Source organism: Mesocricetus auratus, mitochondrion (genome assembly GCF_017639785.1).
Source record: "Mesocricetus auratus mitochondrion, complete genome".
Taxonomy (NCBI): Eukaryota; Metazoa; Chordata; class Mammalia; order Rodentia; family Cricetidae; genus Mesocricetus; species Mesocricetus auratus.
This window is the reverse complement of record NC_013276.1, coordinates 1-16264: the sequence shown is the minus strand read 5'-3', so window position 1 is coordinate 16264 and position 16264 is coordinate 1. Positions and strand designations below refer to the sequence as shown.

The window sequence follows — 16264 nt, the reverse complement described above, 5'->3', positions numbered from 1 at the left end:
TAAATATGTACTTCGTACTACCTGGATAATTTTTGGCACACATAGGCAAATTCAAGCGACGGTTTGAAGGGATTTTTTTGTACGAATACTGGGTTTTAAGTTATGTTCGGAGGATTACTAGAATGTGGGAGGGGGCCTTGGTAGTTGGATCTCTGCTTTTGGGGTTTGTCAGAAGGAATGCTGCTAAGTTGGGGGAAGGGGGGGTTTGATATAGGAATTAAGTCAAATAATTGTATATGTCCGAGAAACCATTCATAATATGTCTTTGGACGAGTCCCATGAGGATTAATGGCTTTCCCCTTGAGTGAAAAAGTATGGCTACAAGATAAGCTGACCTCACGACTAGTGGAGTAACGCACACCGAAAATTAAAAAATACCAAAGGCCCGAGATTACAGTTATGTTGGGCATGGGCTGATTAGACCCGTAACCATCGAGATGTCTTATTTAAGGGGAACGTATGGACGATAAAACATTCTATGGCCCTGAAGTAAGAACCAGATGCCTGATAAAGTTTCAGTATAGTCACCCCCAAGTTAAAATGGGCCCGGAGCGAGAAGAGGGGCAGATATGGGCGGGTTGCTGGTTTCTCGGAGGATGGTAGATAGATAGACCACATGGGGAAGGGGATAGTCATATGGACAAGCAGGGTTATGACTGAATGTGGTATGTAAGATAACACAGGTATGTTTAAAGATCATTCATATATAGTAATACTATAATAGACATGGTTTAGTACAAGTAATGTTGATTAATCATAATATGTCTTAGAGACATTAATTAAATAGGACATGCTTATATGCTAGGGGAAAATAATATAATGTACGATATACATAAATGTATTATGGACTAGATAAATTTATGTACAAGAAGTAGTTCAACTAGAATTTCAGCTTTGGGTGCTGAAGGTGGGGGATAGTCCTTCCTTCTTGATGCCTTGAGAAGATTTAATCTTCATTTCTGGCTTACAAGACCAGAGTAATTATTATACTATCAAGACAAATGAATTTTAGAATGCTATCTTCGATTATGCTTGCAATTGGTATGAAGATAATAATAATAGCGAAATAAGCGATTGAGGCTAGTTGGCCAATAATGATAAATGGATATTCTACAGGTTGTCCTCCGATTCAAGTTAGTAAAAGTAAGTCTGCGACTAGAATTCAGTATATAGTTTGTGTGATAGGTCGGAAGATTATAGCTCGATGTTTTGATGTATGAAGAAGGGGTAGAGCAGCTAGGACTAGGATGGAGAGAATTAGAGCTAGAACTCCGCCTAGTTTATTGGGGATAGATCGTAAGATAGCGTATGCGAATAGAAAATATCATTCTGGTTTAATATGTGCTGGAGTATTAAGTGGATTTGCAGGAGTATAATTATCTGGGTCTCCGAGAACATCTGGGAAAAACAATACTAAAGTTATGAGGGCAATCAATAGTAGGAATACACCTAAGAGGTCTTTAATTGTATAATAAGGGTGAAATGGGATTTTATCTGCATCTGAGTTTAGGCCTGATGGGTTATTAGATCCTGTTTCATGTAAGAATAGAAGGTGAACTAGAACAAGTGCTGTTACAATAAATGGGAGAATGAAATGAAATGCAAAGAATCGAGTTAGTGTGGCTTTATCGACTGAAAACCCGCCTCAAATTCATTCTACTAGAGTTGTGCCGATGTAAGGGATAGCTGATAGAAGATTAGTGATGACTGTAGCTCCTCAAAATGATATTTGGCCTCATGGTAGTACGTAGCCTACGAATGCTGTAGCTATAACTGCGAATAGTAAAACAATTCCAACGTTTCAAGTTTCTACTATAGTATATGAGCCATAGTAGATACCCCGACCGACATGAAGAAATAAGCAAATAAAGAATATTGAAGCTCCATTAGCATGAAGATAGCGAATTAGTCAACCATAGTTTACGTCTCGACAAATATGTGCTACTGATGAGAAGGCTGTAGTAGTGTCTGATGTATAGTGTATGGCTAGGAATAGGCCTGTAAGGATTTGAATAATTAGGCAAAGTCCAATTAAGGATCCAAAGTTTCATCATGATGAGATATTAGATGGAGTTGGAAGATCAATGAATGAGTGGTTAATAATTTTTATTAGAGGATGTTTTTTTCGAATGTTTGTCATTAATGTTTCTATAGTTGAATTACAACGATGATTTTTCATGTCATTAGTCATAGATAGTATCTGTGTAGAAACTATGATAGAATCAATTCTCATTTTAAGTTCATTTATTGCATTGGGGTGTTTAGGCACATCTTTGAAGCCTTCACCTATTTATGGGGGGATATGTTTGATTATTAGTGGGTGTGCTGGTTGCTTAGCGGTGATAGGTCTTGGGGGGTCGTTTTTAGGGTTAATAGTATTTTTAATTTATTTAGGTGGAATGATGGTTGTATTTGGGTATACAACTGCTATGTCAGCTGAAGAATATCCTGAAACGTGAGTATCTAGTTGGTTAATATTTGGAGTTTTAGTAATAAGTATCTTTATAGAGTTAGGGATAACATTTGTAACTAATTACTATGAGGGAGTAGAGGTAGTCTTGAATTTTAATAGTATGGGTGGTTGGGTAGTTTATGATGGAGATGAGTTAGGTTTAATAGGAGATGGGGGAGCTGGAGTAGCAGCTTTATACAGTTGTTCTGCATGATTAATAGTAGTATCTGGTTGAACTTTATTTATGGGTATTTTTATTATTATTGAGATTACTCGTGGAAACTAATTAGTAAAATAGGAATCGAAAGGAGAGTAATGAGGAAGGATATGAAGTAAAGTTTAATTAAACCTTTTTGGTTGGCAAGGATTTGGGAGGCTGTGAGATTTATATATGAGATGGCTTTGGGGATAGAAGTTTCCAGTCATGTTAAGTCTAGTATGTTTAGGGGTGTGTTAAAGCTTATAGTTAGGAATTTTTTGGGTAATAAGCGGTGGAAGATAAGGGTGAAATACCCTAGTGATGTGGAGAATAAGTTTGTTAGTGTTGATGTATTTGATTTTAGATTATATGTTAGGTTGTTTAGTTCTAAAGCGATAGTGAATCCTATTAGAGTGACTAAGATTGCTGTTGTTTTTAAGTATCAGGGTATAGTTATTACTTGAATAGATGTAGTTGGGATGTTGTATGTCATGATAAATCCTGCAAATATACTTCCTATGGCTAAGCGTTTAATGGGGTTTATAAGTTTGGGGTTATTTTCGTTTAGTGTAATTAGGGGTAGGTAGCGAGGTTTTGATATTAGAGCAAAGAAGATAATTCGTAGGCTGTAAGCAGCTGTTAGAGAGGTAGCTAGAAGTGTGACTAGAAGGGCTCAGGCGTTGGTATAACACGTGTTTATGGCTTCAATGATTAGATCTTTTGAATAAAAACCTGTAAGAAATGGAACTCCTGTTAAAGCTAAACTTCCAATAATAAGACAAGAGGATGTAAATGGTAGGGGTTTTAAGAGACCCCCTATTTTTCGGATGTCTTGTTCATCATTTAGGTTGTGGATAATTGATCCAGAGCATATAAATAGCATGGCTTTAAAGAAAGCGTGAGTACAAATGTGAAGGAATGCTAAATATGGTTGATTGATTCCTAGTGTAACTATTATAAGTCCTAACTGGCTTGATGTAGAGAAGGCTACAATTTTCTTAATGTCATTTTGAGTTAGAGCACAGATTGCTGTAAATAATGTGGTAATTGATCCTAGGCAGAGTATCATGGTTAGGGCCATGTTGTTATTAGATATCAGTGGATGAAAACGAATTAAAAGGAAAATTCCTGCCACCACTATTGTGCTTGAGTGGAGTAATGCTGAAACTGGAGTGGGGCCTTCTATAGCTGATGGAAGTCATGGATGAAGGCCAAATTGTGCTGATTTACCTATGGCTGCAATTAAAAGACCTAGCAGCGGGATAATGCTGTTGTTATTTGTTATAAAGATTTGTTGAAATTCCCATGAATTTATGTTTAGGCTCAGTCAAGCTATTGTAGCGATAAAGCCGATGTCGCCAATGCGATTATAGAGGATAGCTTGTAGTGCTGCTGTGTTAGCATCAGATCGTCCGTATCATCAGCCGATTAGTAGAAAAGATATAATCCCCACGCCTTCTCAGCCTACGAATAGTTGGAACATGTTATTAGCTGAAGTGAGAATAATTATGGTAATAAGAAATAGTAGTAGGTATTTAATAAATCGATTTAAGTTGGGGTCGGAATGTATATATCATGAGGAAAATTCTATAATGGATCAGGTGACGAATAGGGCTACTGATAGGAAAATGATACAGAAGAAGTCAAATTTAAGGTTAATGGATAATTTAATTGTATTGATAGTTACTCAGTGTCAACTGGTAATTAGAAGTTCGGTATTGGAATAAAATAGAGTGCATAGTGGAATAAGGCTTAATATAAATGAGTACTTAATTATTGATGTAGCGTGATTAGAGAAGCTATAGGTTTTATAGATGTTAGTTGAGGATAATATAATAGGAAGTATTAGAGCTACAAAGATTAGGATGATTACAGATGTGATAGGGTTAATTACTTTCATTTGGAGTTGCACCAAGTTTTTGATTCCTAAGACCAACGGATTACTACTATCCTATAAAAGTAAGAAAGCCATGTTATTATACATGGTAGCAGGAGTTAGCAGCTCTTGCATACATTCTCGGTAGGTAAGGAGTTTTATCTCCTATCTTCAGATCCACAATCTAATATTTTAGTAAACTATGCCTACATAATGTGGGACCTAGAATTAGTTTAGGGTTCATGATAAGTAGGATTAGAGGTGTGATGTGTAGTATTATTAGGGTTAACTCTCGTGTGTAGGAAGGTTGGAGGTTGTTTATATGAAATGTAAGTTTTCCTCGTTGGGTTATGATAAGTATATAGAGTGAGTATAGAGCTGTAATTAGGATATTTGTACCTACAAGAATGATTGACAGGTGTGATCAGGAGAATAGTGTAATTGTAATAAGTAGTTCTCCAATTAGGTTAATTGAAGGGGGTAAGGCTAGGTTTGCCAGGCTTCCTAGAAATCATAGAGTTGCTATTAGAGGGAATGCTGTTTGAAGGCCTCGGGCTATAATTATAGTTCGACTATGGATTCGTTCATAGTTAGTATTTGCTAGGCAGAATAATAGTGATGATGTGAGTCCATGTGCGATTATTAATGCTGAGGCTCCTATAAAACTTCAGGGAGTTTGAATTATAATAGCTGCAATAACTAGTGCTATATGACTTACTGAAGAGTAAGCGATTAATGACTTTAGATCTGTTTGTCGTAGGCAGATAGAACTTGTTATAAGTATACCTCATAGTGATAAAAGAATGAAGGGATATGCTATAGTCTCTGTTATAGGATCAAGGATAATTGATACTCGTATTATTCCGTAACCACCTAGTTTCAGTAAAATTGCAGCTAGAATTATTGATCCTGCAATAGGAGCTTCTACATGAGCTTTGGGTAGTCATAAGTGAACTCCATATAGAGGCATTTTAATTATAAAAGCTATTATACATGCTAATCATAGGATGTAATTAGACCAGTTGTTATCTAGTGTTGAAGTGTTTAGTGATAAAAGTAGAATATTTAATGTTCCTAGGGATTTTTGAATTGAAATAAGAGCGATGAGAAGGGGAATGGAACCAATTAATGTGTAAAATAAGAAGTACAATCCTGCGTTTAATCGTTCTGTTTGATTTCCTCATCGGGTAATAATAATTAATGTTGGGATTAAAGTAGCTTCAAAAAGGATATAAAATATGATTAATTCATTAGCAGAAAATGTCATAATTAGAAGAATTTGTAAGGTTACAAGTATGGAGATATAAAGCTTTTTATTAAGTACGGTTTCTTTTTTAATATGTTTTTGACTAGCTAGGAGTATTAATGGTAGAAGTCAAATAGTAAGGGCTGTAAGAGGTGAGGATAGGGAGTCTATAGAAAATATGGAGGAGAAGTTTAAAGTTCCGTCGCTGTTTTGTCATAATGTTGTTATAGCAATGATATTAATTAAAAAACTATAGGCTGTTACGTTGATTCACACTTTTTTACTACTAGAAAATCATGTCAATGGTAGTAATATTAATGAAGGTACAATAATTTTTAGCATTGTAGTAAGTTAAGATTTTGTACATAGTCTATTCCATATGTAGAGGATACTTTAACTAATAGGGCGAGTCCAACTGCTGCTTCGCATGCCGCAAATACTAGGATAACAATAGGGATAGGATATGTGATTATTGAGTGGATGTTTAATGAGGTGATAGTGAGTATAATAAATAAGGTTAATATTATTCCCTCTAGGCATAGAAGTGTAGATATGAGGTGTGAGCGAAACATAAGAGTTCCAATTAATGAAAATACGAATGCTAATGTAATATTAAATAGAGTAGTTGTCATGTTGGTGATTATGAGATATGTCATAATCTAATGAGTCGAAATCATTAATTTTAGTTAAACTAATCACCAACTATTCAGTCCATTCAAGGCCTTTTTGTTTTCATTCATAGGCTAAGCCTAGCGCTAGAATAGATAGAAATATTGTAGAGATAATTAGAGTTGTTTTAAGGTTTGTAGATTGTATGGCTCAAGGTAGGGGGAGGAGGAGAGCAATTTCTAAGTCAAATAAAAGAAATGTAATAGCTACAAGAAAAAATTTTATAGAGAAAGGGAGTCGAGCTGAGCTTATGGGGTCAAAACCACATTCATAGGGACTTGCTTTTTCTGCATATACATTAAGTTGGGGAAGCCAGAAGGCAACTAGAATTAAAATTAATGAGAGTATTATGTTGATTGAAACTGCTAGGATTAAGTTAATTACTTTCTTCCAAATTATAGTTGGACCTAGTTGATTGGAAGTCAACTGTACTAAATATACTAAGAAAGTACGACCCTCATCAATAGATAGAAACGTAGAGGAATAGTCATACGACATCTACAAAGTGTCAGTATCAAGCTGCTGCTTCAAAGCCGAAATGGTGTTTTGATGTAAAGTGATATTTTAGTTGACGTAAAAGGCACACCATAAGGAATGTGGATCCGATAATTACATGAAGGCCATGAAAGCCTGTTGCTATAAAAAATGTTGATCCATAGATACCATCTGAAATAGAAAAGGAAGTCTCTAAGTATTCTGACGCTTGAAGAGCTGTAAAATATACTCCTAAGCCAATAGTAATAAGTAAAGCTTGATTTATATTATTTCGTTTACCTTCTATAAGGCTATGATGAGCTCATGTAATTGAGACACCAGATGCTAAAAGTACAGATGTGTTAAGTAAGGGTACTTCAAGTGGATTAAGTGGAATAATTCCTGTAGGTGGTCAGCAGCCTCCTAGGTCGTGGGTAGGAACTAAGCTAGAGTGATAAAAGGCTCAGAAGAAACCAGCGAAAAAGAAGACTTCTGAGACAATAAAGAGAATTATGCCATATCGAAGGCCTTTTTGGACGATGGGTGTATGGTGGCCTTGGTAGGTACCTTCACGAACGATATCTCGTCATCATTGGTATATTGTTAGTATATTAGTTAAGAGGCCTAGATAAAGAAGTGTAAGAGTGTTATAATGGAATCATATTGCTAATCCTGAGGTAAGAAGGAGGGCAGAGAGTGCTCCTGTGAGGGGCCATGGGCTTGGGTTAACTATGTGATAGGCATGAGTTTGGTGGGTCATTAAGTATTATCATGTAGATATAAGCTTACTAGTAGAGTAAACACATATGCTTGAATTAGGGCAACAGCAAATTCTAGAATAGTTAGGAGTACAAGAATGATAAATGTAATTATAGCTGTTGGGGGACTGATAGAGGTTAAAACTAGGGTTGCCCCTCCGATAAGATGTATGAGTAAATGTCCTGCAGTAATATTGGCTGTTAGTCGAACTGCAAGGGCTATGGGTTGAATAAATAGGCTGATTGTTTCAATAATAATGAGTATAGGAATAAGAGGAATAGGTGTTCCTTGCGGTAGGAAATGGGCTAATGTGCTTTTTATTTTGTGGCGAAATCCGAGGAAAACTGTTCCTGCTCATAGTGGAATTGCTATTCCTAGATTTATTGATAGTTGGGTTGTTGGGGTGAAGGTATGAGGTAATAAGCCTAAGAGGTTTGTTGAGCCAATAAAGATAATTAGGGAAACTAGTATTAGGCATCAAGTCTGTCCTTTTGGCGAATGAATTGATATTATTTGTTTGGTAATTATTTTAACTACTCATTGTTGAAATGTATGGAAGCGGTTGCTTAAGAGACGGTTAGAAGATGTTAGTATTATGGATGGGAGTATAATAATAATAATTACAACAGGTAGACCTATTATTGTAGGGGTAATGAAAGAGGCGAAAAGATTTTCGTTCATTTTAGTTCTCAAGGGTTACTTAGTTTAAGGGTTTTAAGATATTTGTTTGATGGTTTATTGGGAAAGTTCTGTAAAGAAATTTTTAACTGAATTAGGATGAATAGTGTGATTGTAGAAGTTAGAACAGTAGTAAATCATGTAGATGTATCTAGTTGTGGCATTTCACCATGGAGACTAGAAGTCTCTAATTTTAACTTAAAAGGTTAACGCTCTGAGCTTCATAGTGATTTAGACTATTGATACGGATCAGTTTTCAAAGTATTTAAGAGGGACTAATTCTAAAACAATAGGTATAAAGCTATGATTAGACCCACAGATTTCTGAACACTGACCGTAGAATAACCCTGGTCGATTTGATGAAATAGTAGCTTGATTTAGTCGTCCGGGAATTGCATCTGTTTTTAATCCAAGAGATGGGACAGCTCATGAGTGAAGAACGTCTTCGGATGAGATTAGCATGCGAATCGGTAGTTCTATGGGGAGTACAACTCGATTGTCAACTTCTAGTAATCGAAGTTCTCCTGGTTTTAGATCTGTCGTAGGGATTATATATGAGTCAAAGCATAGGTCTTCATAGTCTGTATACTCATAACTTCAGTATCACTGATGTCCTATAGTTTTCACTGTTAATACTGGGTTGTTAATCTCATCTATTATATACAAAATTCGTAAAGACGGTAGGGCAATAAGGATAAGAATTACTGCAGGTAGAATAGTTCAGATTGTTTCTACTTCTTGTGCATCTATTGTACTTGTGTGAGTTAACTTAGTAGTTAATATTAGTGTAATAACATATAGGACCAGAGAACTAATAAGGAAGACGATTATTAATGTATGATCATGAAAGTTTATTAATTCTTCTATAATAGGTGATGTGGCGTCTTGTAAGCCTAATTGAGAAGGATAAGCCATTTAAGATATATAGAGATTAGTCTATAATTTAACTCTGACAAAGTTATGTAATGATTTTACTAATATCTCATTGAGAGAGACATAGAGGTTATGGAGTTGGCTTGAAACCAATTTTAGGGGGTTCGAATCCTTCCTTTCTCATTTATTTTACTTTAACGAAAGTAGGTTCTTCAAATGTATGATAGGGGGGAGGACAACCGTGAAGTCATTCTAGGTTCGTTGAGGAATAGTCTACTGTGAGAACTTCTCGCTTAGAAGCGAAAGCCTCTCAGATTATAAAGATTATTACAAGCACGGCTGTTAGTGAGATAAAAGATCCTATTGATGACACAGTGTTTCATATAGTATAAGCATCTGGGTAGTCAGAATAGCGTCGTGGTATTCCTGCTAGCCCTAAGAAGTGTTGAGGGAAGAATGTTATGTTTACCCCAACAAATATAATAATGAAATGGGCTTTTGCTCATGTATCGTCAAGAGTATAGCCTGAAAATAGAGGGAATCAGTGAACAAAGCCTGCTATAATAGCAAATACAGCTCCTATTGATAGAACGTAGTGGAAATGGGCAACTACGTAATAAGTATCATGTAATACAATATCTAAGGATGAGTTTGATAAGACAATACCTGTTAGACCTCCAACTGTAAATAAGAAGATAAACCCTAGGGCTCATAGTATAGCTGGTGATCACTTGATGTTTCCTCCATGAAGCGTTGCTAGTCAGCTAAATACTTTTACTCCAGTTGGGATTGCAATAATTATAGTGGCTGATGTAAAATAGGCTCGTGTGTCTACGTCAAGTCCTACTGTAAATATATGATGAGCTCAAACAATAAAGCCCAGGAATCCAATTGATATTATTGCTCATACTATACCTATATAGCCAAAAGGTTCTTTTTTTCCGGAGTAATAAGTAACAATGTGTGAAATAATTCCGAAGCCCGGTAGGATTAAGATGTATACTTCTGGATGACCAAAGAATCAAAATAGGTGTTGGTATAGAATTGGATCTCCTCCTCCGGCAGGATCGAAGAAAGTTGTATTTAAATTACGATCTGTAAGTAGCATTGTAATTCCAGCAGCTAGGACAGGTAGAGATAATAATAGTAAAACAGCTGTGATTAATACTGATCAGACAAATAGGGGGGTTTGATACTGTGTTATGGCTGGGGGTTTTATGTTAATAATTGTAGTAATAAAATTGATAGCCCCTAAAATTGAAGATACTCCAGCCAAATGGAGTGAAAAGATAGTAAGATCTACGGATGCTCCAGCATGTGCTAAGTTTCCTGCTAGTGGGGGGTAGACTGTTCAACCAGTTCCAGCTCCCGCTTCGACTATAGATGATGCTAATAAAAGAAGGAATGAGGGGGGTAGAAGTCAGAAACTTATGTTATTTATTCGAGGGAATGCCATATCAGGGGCTCCAATTATTAGTGGTACAAGTCAGTTTCCAAATCCCCCAATTATTATTGGTATAACCATAAAGAAGATTATAACAAATGCATGAGCTGTTACAACTACATTATAGATTTGATCATCACCTAGTAAAGCCCCAGGTTGACCAAGCTCTGCTCGAATTAAGATGCTAAGAGCAGTGCCCACTATACCTGCTCAGGCCCCAAATATTAAATACAGTGTTCCAATATCTTTATGATTAGTTGAAAATAACCAGCGATTAATGAACATAGGTAGAATGGCTGAGCATAGCATTAGACTGTAAATCTAAGCACAGAGGTTATAACCCTCTTTTTACCAGGCCTTAAGGTGATAATCATATCGAATTGCAAGTTCGAAGGTGTAGATAATATTTCTACTAAGGCTTCTCCCGCCCCCTTTCTGATAGGCGGGAGAAGTAGATTGAAGCCAGTAGTTGGGTGTTTAGCTGTTAACTAAAATTTTGTAGGTTTGAATCCTGCCAATCTAGGGGGATTTAGCTTAATAAAAGCAATTGATTTGCATTCATTAGATGTAAGGTATAGTCTTACAATCTCTATGCAGAAGTTAAACTAAGGGTTTACTAAGGGCTTTGAAGGCCATCGGACTTATTTATCCTAAACTTCTATAATATTAGGGGTAGAAGGGGGAGTATTAGCGTGCTTGTGATTGCAGTTAGTGGTAGGGTTGGGTATTTTTTTATGTTTTTTTGGTGGTTAAATATTTTAGAGTTATTAGTGGAAGGGAATGTAGTAAGTGAAGTTGAGTAAATTAAGCGAGTATAAAAGAATAGATTGACTAGGGCTAGAATTGCTATGATTGAAGCTAGTAGTTGGTTGTTGTTTTTTAGGAGTTCTGTAATGATAAGTCATTTAGGTAGAAAGCCGGTAAGAGGGGGCAACCCTCCTATGGATAAGAGGATAGAGGACATTAAGGGAAGTATAATAGGTGATTTATTTCATAGAAGTGATGTTGATTTGATAGAGAAAAATGAGTGGGGGTGAAGAATTGAGAATATGGCTAGTGTTAGTAGAATATAAATGATAAGGTTAATAATGGTAAGGGATGGATTATAGGGTAGAATCGAGATTATTCAGCCTATGTGGGCGATGGAGGAATAAGCTATGATTTTTCGAGTTTGAGTTTGATTGAGGCCTCCTCATGCTCCAATTATTACTGAGGCGCAAGCTGACATGATTAGTACATGTGGGTTAATTAGTTCGTAGACTTGAAATAAGATAGATAGAGGAGCTAGTTTTTGTCAAGTTAGTAGCAGGAGTCCTGTGCTTAGAGGAATGCCTTGAGTTACTTCTGGTAGTCAAGCGTGGAAGGGTGATAGACCTAATTTGATTGCTAAGGAGATAAAGATTAGTGTAGATGTGAGGCTACTAGTTTGAGGTTGAATTGTTCATGTTCCTAATTGTTTATAGTTTATGATAATAGAAAGAAGGAAAATTATGGAAGCTGTAGCCTGGGTGATGAAATATTTTGTAGCTGCTTCTGTAGTTCGTGGGTTTGACTTGTTAGTTATAACTGGAATAATGGCTAGAAGGTTTATTTCTAGACCAATTCATATAAGAAAGAAGTTGTTGCTGAGTATTGTGACTATTGGGCCTGAGAGAATAGTAAAGTAAATAATTAAGAGGGTAATAGGGTTAATTAGTACGGGAAGGGTTTAAACCAACATTTTCGGGGTATGGGCCCGATAGCTTGATTAGCTGACCTTACTTTTAGGATGAAGTATATTGGTATTACATAGAATTTTGAATTCTAAGAGGTGGGTTCAATTCCTACTGTCCTAGAAATAAGAGGATTTGAACCTCTATAATTTACTCTATCAAAGTAACTCTTTTGTCAGACATATTTCTAAGTGTAGGGTGGAATACTTGCTATGAAGATAGGAATTGAAATGTGTCATGTACATAAAGCTAGTGTCAGGGGTAAGAAGTTTTTTCAGAGGAGGTGTATAAGTTGATCATAGCGAAATCGTGGGTAAGATGCTCGAATTCATAAAAATAAGGAAGTTAGTATCAATGTTTTGATTATAAAGTCGGTTGTATAAACATGTGGTAGATATAGGCTATGGATTGGTCCTAAGAATACAATTGTTGATAGAGCATTTATTAGAATAATATTAGTGTACTCAGCTATAAAGAATAGGGCGAATGGTCCTGCGGCATACTCTACATTAAACCCTGAAACTAGTTCAGATTCACCTTCGGTTAAATCAAAGGGTGCTCGATTGGTTTCTGCTAGGGTTGAGATAAATCATATTATAGCTAAGGGTCAGGATATAAGTAAGAGTCATGTGTGCTCTTGTGTAGTAATAAGGAATTGTAAGGAAAATGAGCCATTTATTAGAAGGACTGATAGTAAGATGATTGCTATAGTTACTTCGTAGGAGATTGTTTGTGCGATTGCACGTAAGGCTCCAAATATAGAATATTTTGAATTAGAGGCTCAGCCTGACCATAAGATAGAATATACGGATAGGCTGGAGATAGCTAAGATAAATAATATGCCTATATTTATATTAATTAAAGGGTGAGGTATGGGTAGAGGAATTCATAGGCTAAATGCAAGTATAAGTGATAGTGTGGGGGCAATAATAAATAGGGATGTTGAGGTGGCTAAAGGACGTAAAGGTTCTTTAATAAATAGTTTTATAGCGTCGGCAAATGGTTGGAGGATGCCATATGGGCCAACGATGTTAGGGCCTTTTCGTAGTTGTATATATCCTAAGATTTTTCGTTCTACTAGGGTAAGAAAGGCTATTGCGATTAGAATTGGGATAAGTAGTATTAGAATGTTAATTAGATGCACTATTAGGGAGAGGATTTGAACCTCTGAAAACAAGGTTTTAAGTCTTACGCAATTTCCGGGCTCTGCCACCCTAATAAACCCTTGTCTAGGGTGGGTATAGTACGTGTTTACTATATTGAGATGGTTTCATTAATTAATCAGGGGCACTTGTATTAAGGAGGTCCCATTTCTCTTGTCCTTTCGTACTGGGAGAAATCGTAAATAGATAGAAACCGACCTGGATTACTCCGGTCTGAACTCAGATCACGTAGGACTTTAATCGTTGAACAAACGAACCTTTAATAGCTGCTACACCATTGGGATGTCCTGATCCAACATCGAGGTCGTAAACCCTAATTGTCGATATGGACTCTTGAATAGGATTGCGCTGTTATCCCTAGGGTAACTTGGTCCGTTGATCAAATTAGTTTGGGTCAATAAGATTATATTTTGTACTTTGGCTTGTAAGCCTAGGTTATAATCATTCGGAGGTTTTTTTATTCTCCGAGGTCACCCCAACCGAAATCTACAACTTATATTTAGTTTTTTAAAGTCAGTAGACTGTTTGTTATTAAAATTAAGTTGTGAGATTAAAGCTCCATAGGGTCTTCTCGTCTTATTATTATATCCCCGCCTCTTCACGGGAAGGTCAATTTCACTGATTGGAAATAAGAGACAGTTGAACCCTCGTTTAGCCTTTCATACTAGTCCCTAATTAAGGAACAAGTGATTATGCTACCTTTGCACGGTCAGGATACCGCGGCCGTTTAACTTAGTCACTGGGCAGGCATTGCCTCTAATACTTATAATGCTAGAGGTTATGTTTTTGGTAAACAGGCGGGATTCATGTTTGCCGAGTTCCTTTTATTTCTTTTAATCTTTCCTTTTAGCACACCTGTGTTGGACTAACATTGGATAATAAGTACTTTTTATAAGTGGGTGATGTACTTATAATTTGTTAACTAACAATGGTTATCCGGGTTGTTATAGGCTTGTGCGTGGAGAATAATATTCTTGTTACTCATGCTAACAGTATTGCTTCTATTAGCTAATAGATTAACCCAGTTATGAAGATAGGAAATAGATTTTATTTAGGGTATTATGTACTATTAAGTGTTGAGCTTGAACGCTTTCTTTATTGATGGCTGCTCTTAAGCCAACTATGGTTAGTTGATTGATTGTCTTATTCACTATTAGAGGTTGTTTCCGTTCCTAAAGAGCTGTCCCTCTTTAGGCTATATTTTAAGCTTACATTTGTGTTAGTAAAGTTTATGGTAGGCTTAAAGTTGAACTAAAATTCTTTATTGGGTAACCAGCTATCACCAGGCTCGTTAGGCTTTTCACCTCTACCCAGAAGTCTTCCCACTATTTTGCTACATAGACGGGTTAACTCTTAAAGTTGCTCTTGGGTAGCTCGCTTGGTTTCGGGGTCTCTAGCTAAAGTTCTCTTAGTTAGAAGATTTCTAGTTAGTTCATTATGCAAAAGGTACAAGGTTTAATCTTTGCTTTTATTTACTTTTAACAAGTCTTTCATCTTTCCCTTACGGTACTATCTCTATGGCTCCTTAAAAAGTTTCTTTCTCCAATACTTCTTTTAGTGAATGTTTTAATTTGTAAGTTAAAATTTTATAGATTGAAAAAATGAGGGCTAGAGTTAGTTCATAATGTCCATTGGATGTGGAATCTTCTGGGTGTAGACCAGATGCTTTATGGGGTTTAAGCTACCTTATGGTTAGTCCAAGCACACTTTCCAGTATGCTTACCTTGTTACGACTTATCTCCTCTCATAAGTTTATGAGTCAATATTAGGTATAGTTAACAGTTAGCTTAATTTGAGGAGGGTGACGGGCGGTGTGTACGTACTTCATTGCTCTATTCAATTAAGCTCTCTATTCTTAATTTACTACTAAATCCTCCTTTGTCCTCTAAGTTTCATAGAGGATAGCGTAACTGTTCTTTAGAAGAAAATGTAGCCCATTACTTCCCAGCCCATAGGCTACACCTTGACCTAACGTTTTTATGGGTATTCTCTTGCTTACTCTTGTTCTTTTTTAAGGTTTGCTGAAGATGGCGGTATATAGGCTGAATTAGCAAGGGGTGGTAAGGTATAACGGGGTTTATCGATTATAGAACAGGCTCCTCTAGATGGATATAAAGTACCGCCAAGTCCTTTGAGTTTTAAGCTGTGGCCAGTAGTTCTCAGGCAAGTGATTTTGTTATTTAATCACTTAGGTTTAGGGCTAAGCATAGTGGGGTATCTAATCCCAGTTTGGATCTTAGCTATCGTGTATTAATATAATTAGAATTACTTTCGTTATTGATTTTAAGTCCAACAATGAATTTTCACATATTAGTTGGGTTTTAATTCTATTATGTTCGTAATAAAAACACATTTTACGCCGGAGAATAGTTAGTTTGGGTTAATCGTATGACCGCGGTGGCTGGCACGAAATTTACCAACCCTGATGAGGTATGACTAAGTCAAACTTTCGTTTATGGCTTAATTTTTATCACTGCTGAGTCCCGTGGGGGTGTGGCTAGGCAAGGTGTCTTTAGCTATATATGTGTATGTGCTTGATACCCTCTCCTTAGGGTTTAAAGTAAAACCTAGGGATTTGACACTGGTTTATAGAGATTTGCATGTGTAACTCTACCTCTAACTAACTATAAGGCTAGGACCAAACCTTTTATGTTTATGGGATTGAAAAAAATCCATCTAAGCATTTTCAGTGCTTTGCTTTGTATTAAGCTACATCAAC

General features: G+C 36.3%; 13 protein-coding genes across 13 annotated transcripts, besides 25 other annotated features; 1 reads left to right on the top strand and 12 right to left on the bottom strand. All coding sequences in view use genetic code 2, as the record gives it.

Moving 5' to 3' along the window:
- Window positions 1-867: a D loop.
- Window positions 866-932, top strand: a tRNA (tRNA-Pro).
- Window positions 933-999, bottom strand: a tRNA (tRNA-Thr).
- CYTB (cytochrome b) lies at window positions 1000-2140 on the bottom strand. Its single transcript has one exon. A coding segment is annotated over exon 1 (1141 nt).
- A 4-nt stretch (window positions 2141-2144) lies between these two features.
- Window positions 2145-2213, top strand: a tRNA (tRNA-Glu).
- Window positions 2214-2738, top strand: ND6 (NADH dehydrogenase subunit 6). Its single transcript has one exon. The coding sequence runs from the start codon at window positions 2214-2216 to the stop codon at window positions 2736-2738; it is 525 nt and encodes a 174-aa protein (YP_003208312.1).
- Window positions 2722-4542, bottom strand: ND5 (NADH dehydrogenase subunit 5). The gene has a single exon. The coding sequence runs from the start codon at window positions 4540-4542 to the stop codon at window positions 2722-2724; it is 1821 nt and encodes a 606-aa protein (YP_003208311.1).
- Window positions 4543-4612, bottom strand: a tRNA (tRNA-Leu).
- Window positions 4612-4669, bottom strand: a tRNA (tRNA-Ser).
- Window position 4670: 1 nt separating this feature from the next.
- Window positions 4671-4737, bottom strand: a tRNA (tRNA-His).
- ND4 (NADH dehydrogenase subunit 4) lies at window positions 4738-6115 on the bottom strand. The gene has a single exon. A coding segment is annotated over exon 1 (1378 nt).
- Window positions 6109-6405, bottom strand: ND4L (NADH dehydrogenase subunit 4L). The gene has a single exon. It carries the CDS (start codon window positions 6403-6405, stop codon window positions 6109-6111), a length of 297 nt encoding a protein of 98 aa, YP_003208309.1.
- Window position 6406: 1 nt separating this feature from the next.
- Window positions 6407-6474, bottom strand: a tRNA (tRNA-Arg).
- A 1-nt stretch (window position 6475) lies between these two features.
- ND3 (NADH dehydrogenase subunit 3) lies at window positions 6476-6823 on the bottom strand. Its single transcript has one exon. The coding sequence runs from the start codon at window positions 6821-6823 to the stop codon at window positions 6476-6478; it is 348 nt and encodes a 115-aa protein (YP_003208308.1).
- Window positions 6824-6892, bottom strand: a tRNA (tRNA-Gly).
- Window positions 6893-7676, bottom strand: COX3 (cytochrome c oxidase subunit III). The gene has a single exon. A coding segment is annotated over exon 1 (784 nt).
- On the bottom strand, window positions 7676-8356 carry ATP6 (ATP synthase F0 subunit 6). Its single transcript has one exon. The coding sequence runs from the start codon at window positions 8354-8356 to the stop codon at window positions 7676-7678; it is 681 nt and encodes a 226-aa protein (YP_003208306.1).
- ATP8 (ATP synthase F0 subunit 8) lies at window positions 8314-8517 on the bottom strand. Its single transcript has one exon. It carries the CDS (start codon window positions 8515-8517, stop codon window positions 8314-8316), a length of 204 nt encoding a protein of 67 aa, YP_003208305.1.
- Window position 8518: 1 nt separating this feature from the next.
- Window positions 8519-8582, bottom strand: a tRNA (tRNA-Lys).
- Window positions 8583-8584: 2 nt separating this feature from the next.
- COX2 (cytochrome c oxidase subunit II) lies at window positions 8585-9268 on the bottom strand. The gene has a single exon. It carries the CDS (start codon window positions 9266-9268, stop codon window positions 8585-8587), a length of 684 nt encoding a protein of 227 aa, YP_003208304.1.
- A 1-nt stretch (window position 9269) lies between these two features.
- Window positions 9270-9337, bottom strand: a tRNA (tRNA-Asp).
- Window positions 9338-9340: 3 nt separating this feature from the next.
- Window positions 9341-9409, top strand: a tRNA (tRNA-Ser).
- A 1-nt stretch (window position 9410) lies between these two features.
- Window positions 9411-10955, bottom strand: COX1 (cytochrome c oxidase subunit I). The gene has a single exon. It carries the CDS (start codon window positions 10953-10955, stop codon window positions 9411-9413), a length of 1545 nt encoding a protein of 514 aa, YP_003208303.1.
- Window position 10956: 1 nt separating this feature from the next.
- Window positions 10957-11024, top strand: a tRNA (tRNA-Tyr).
- Window positions 11025-11091, top strand: a tRNA (tRNA-Cys).
- Window positions 11092-11122: 31 nt separating this feature from the next.
- Window positions 11123-11193, top strand: a tRNA (tRNA-Asn).
- Window positions 11194-11262, top strand: a tRNA (tRNA-Ala).
- A 2-nt stretch (window positions 11263-11264) lies between these two features.
- Window positions 11265-11330, bottom strand: a tRNA (tRNA-Trp).
- Window positions 11331-12363, bottom strand: ND2 (NADH dehydrogenase subunit 2). Its single transcript has one exon. A coding segment is annotated over exon 1 (1033 nt).
- Window positions 12364-12432, bottom strand: a tRNA (tRNA-Met).
- Window positions 12433-12434: 2 nt separating this feature from the next.
- Window positions 12435-12505, top strand: a tRNA (tRNA-Gln).
- Window positions 12503-12571, bottom strand: a tRNA (tRNA-Ile).
- Window positions 12572-13526, bottom strand: ND1 (NADH dehydrogenase subunit 1). Its single transcript has one exon. A coding segment is annotated over exon 1 (955 nt).
- Window positions 13527-13601, bottom strand: a tRNA (tRNA-Leu).
- A 1-nt stretch (window position 13602) lies between these two features.
- Window positions 13603-15164, bottom strand: an rRNA (l-rRNA).
- Window positions 15165-15236, bottom strand: a tRNA (tRNA-Val).
- Window positions 15237-15238: 2 nt separating this feature from the next.
- Window positions 15239-16193, bottom strand: an rRNA (s-rRNA).
- Window positions 16194-16195: 2 nt separating this feature from the next.
- Window positions 16196-16264, bottom strand: a tRNA (tRNA-Phe).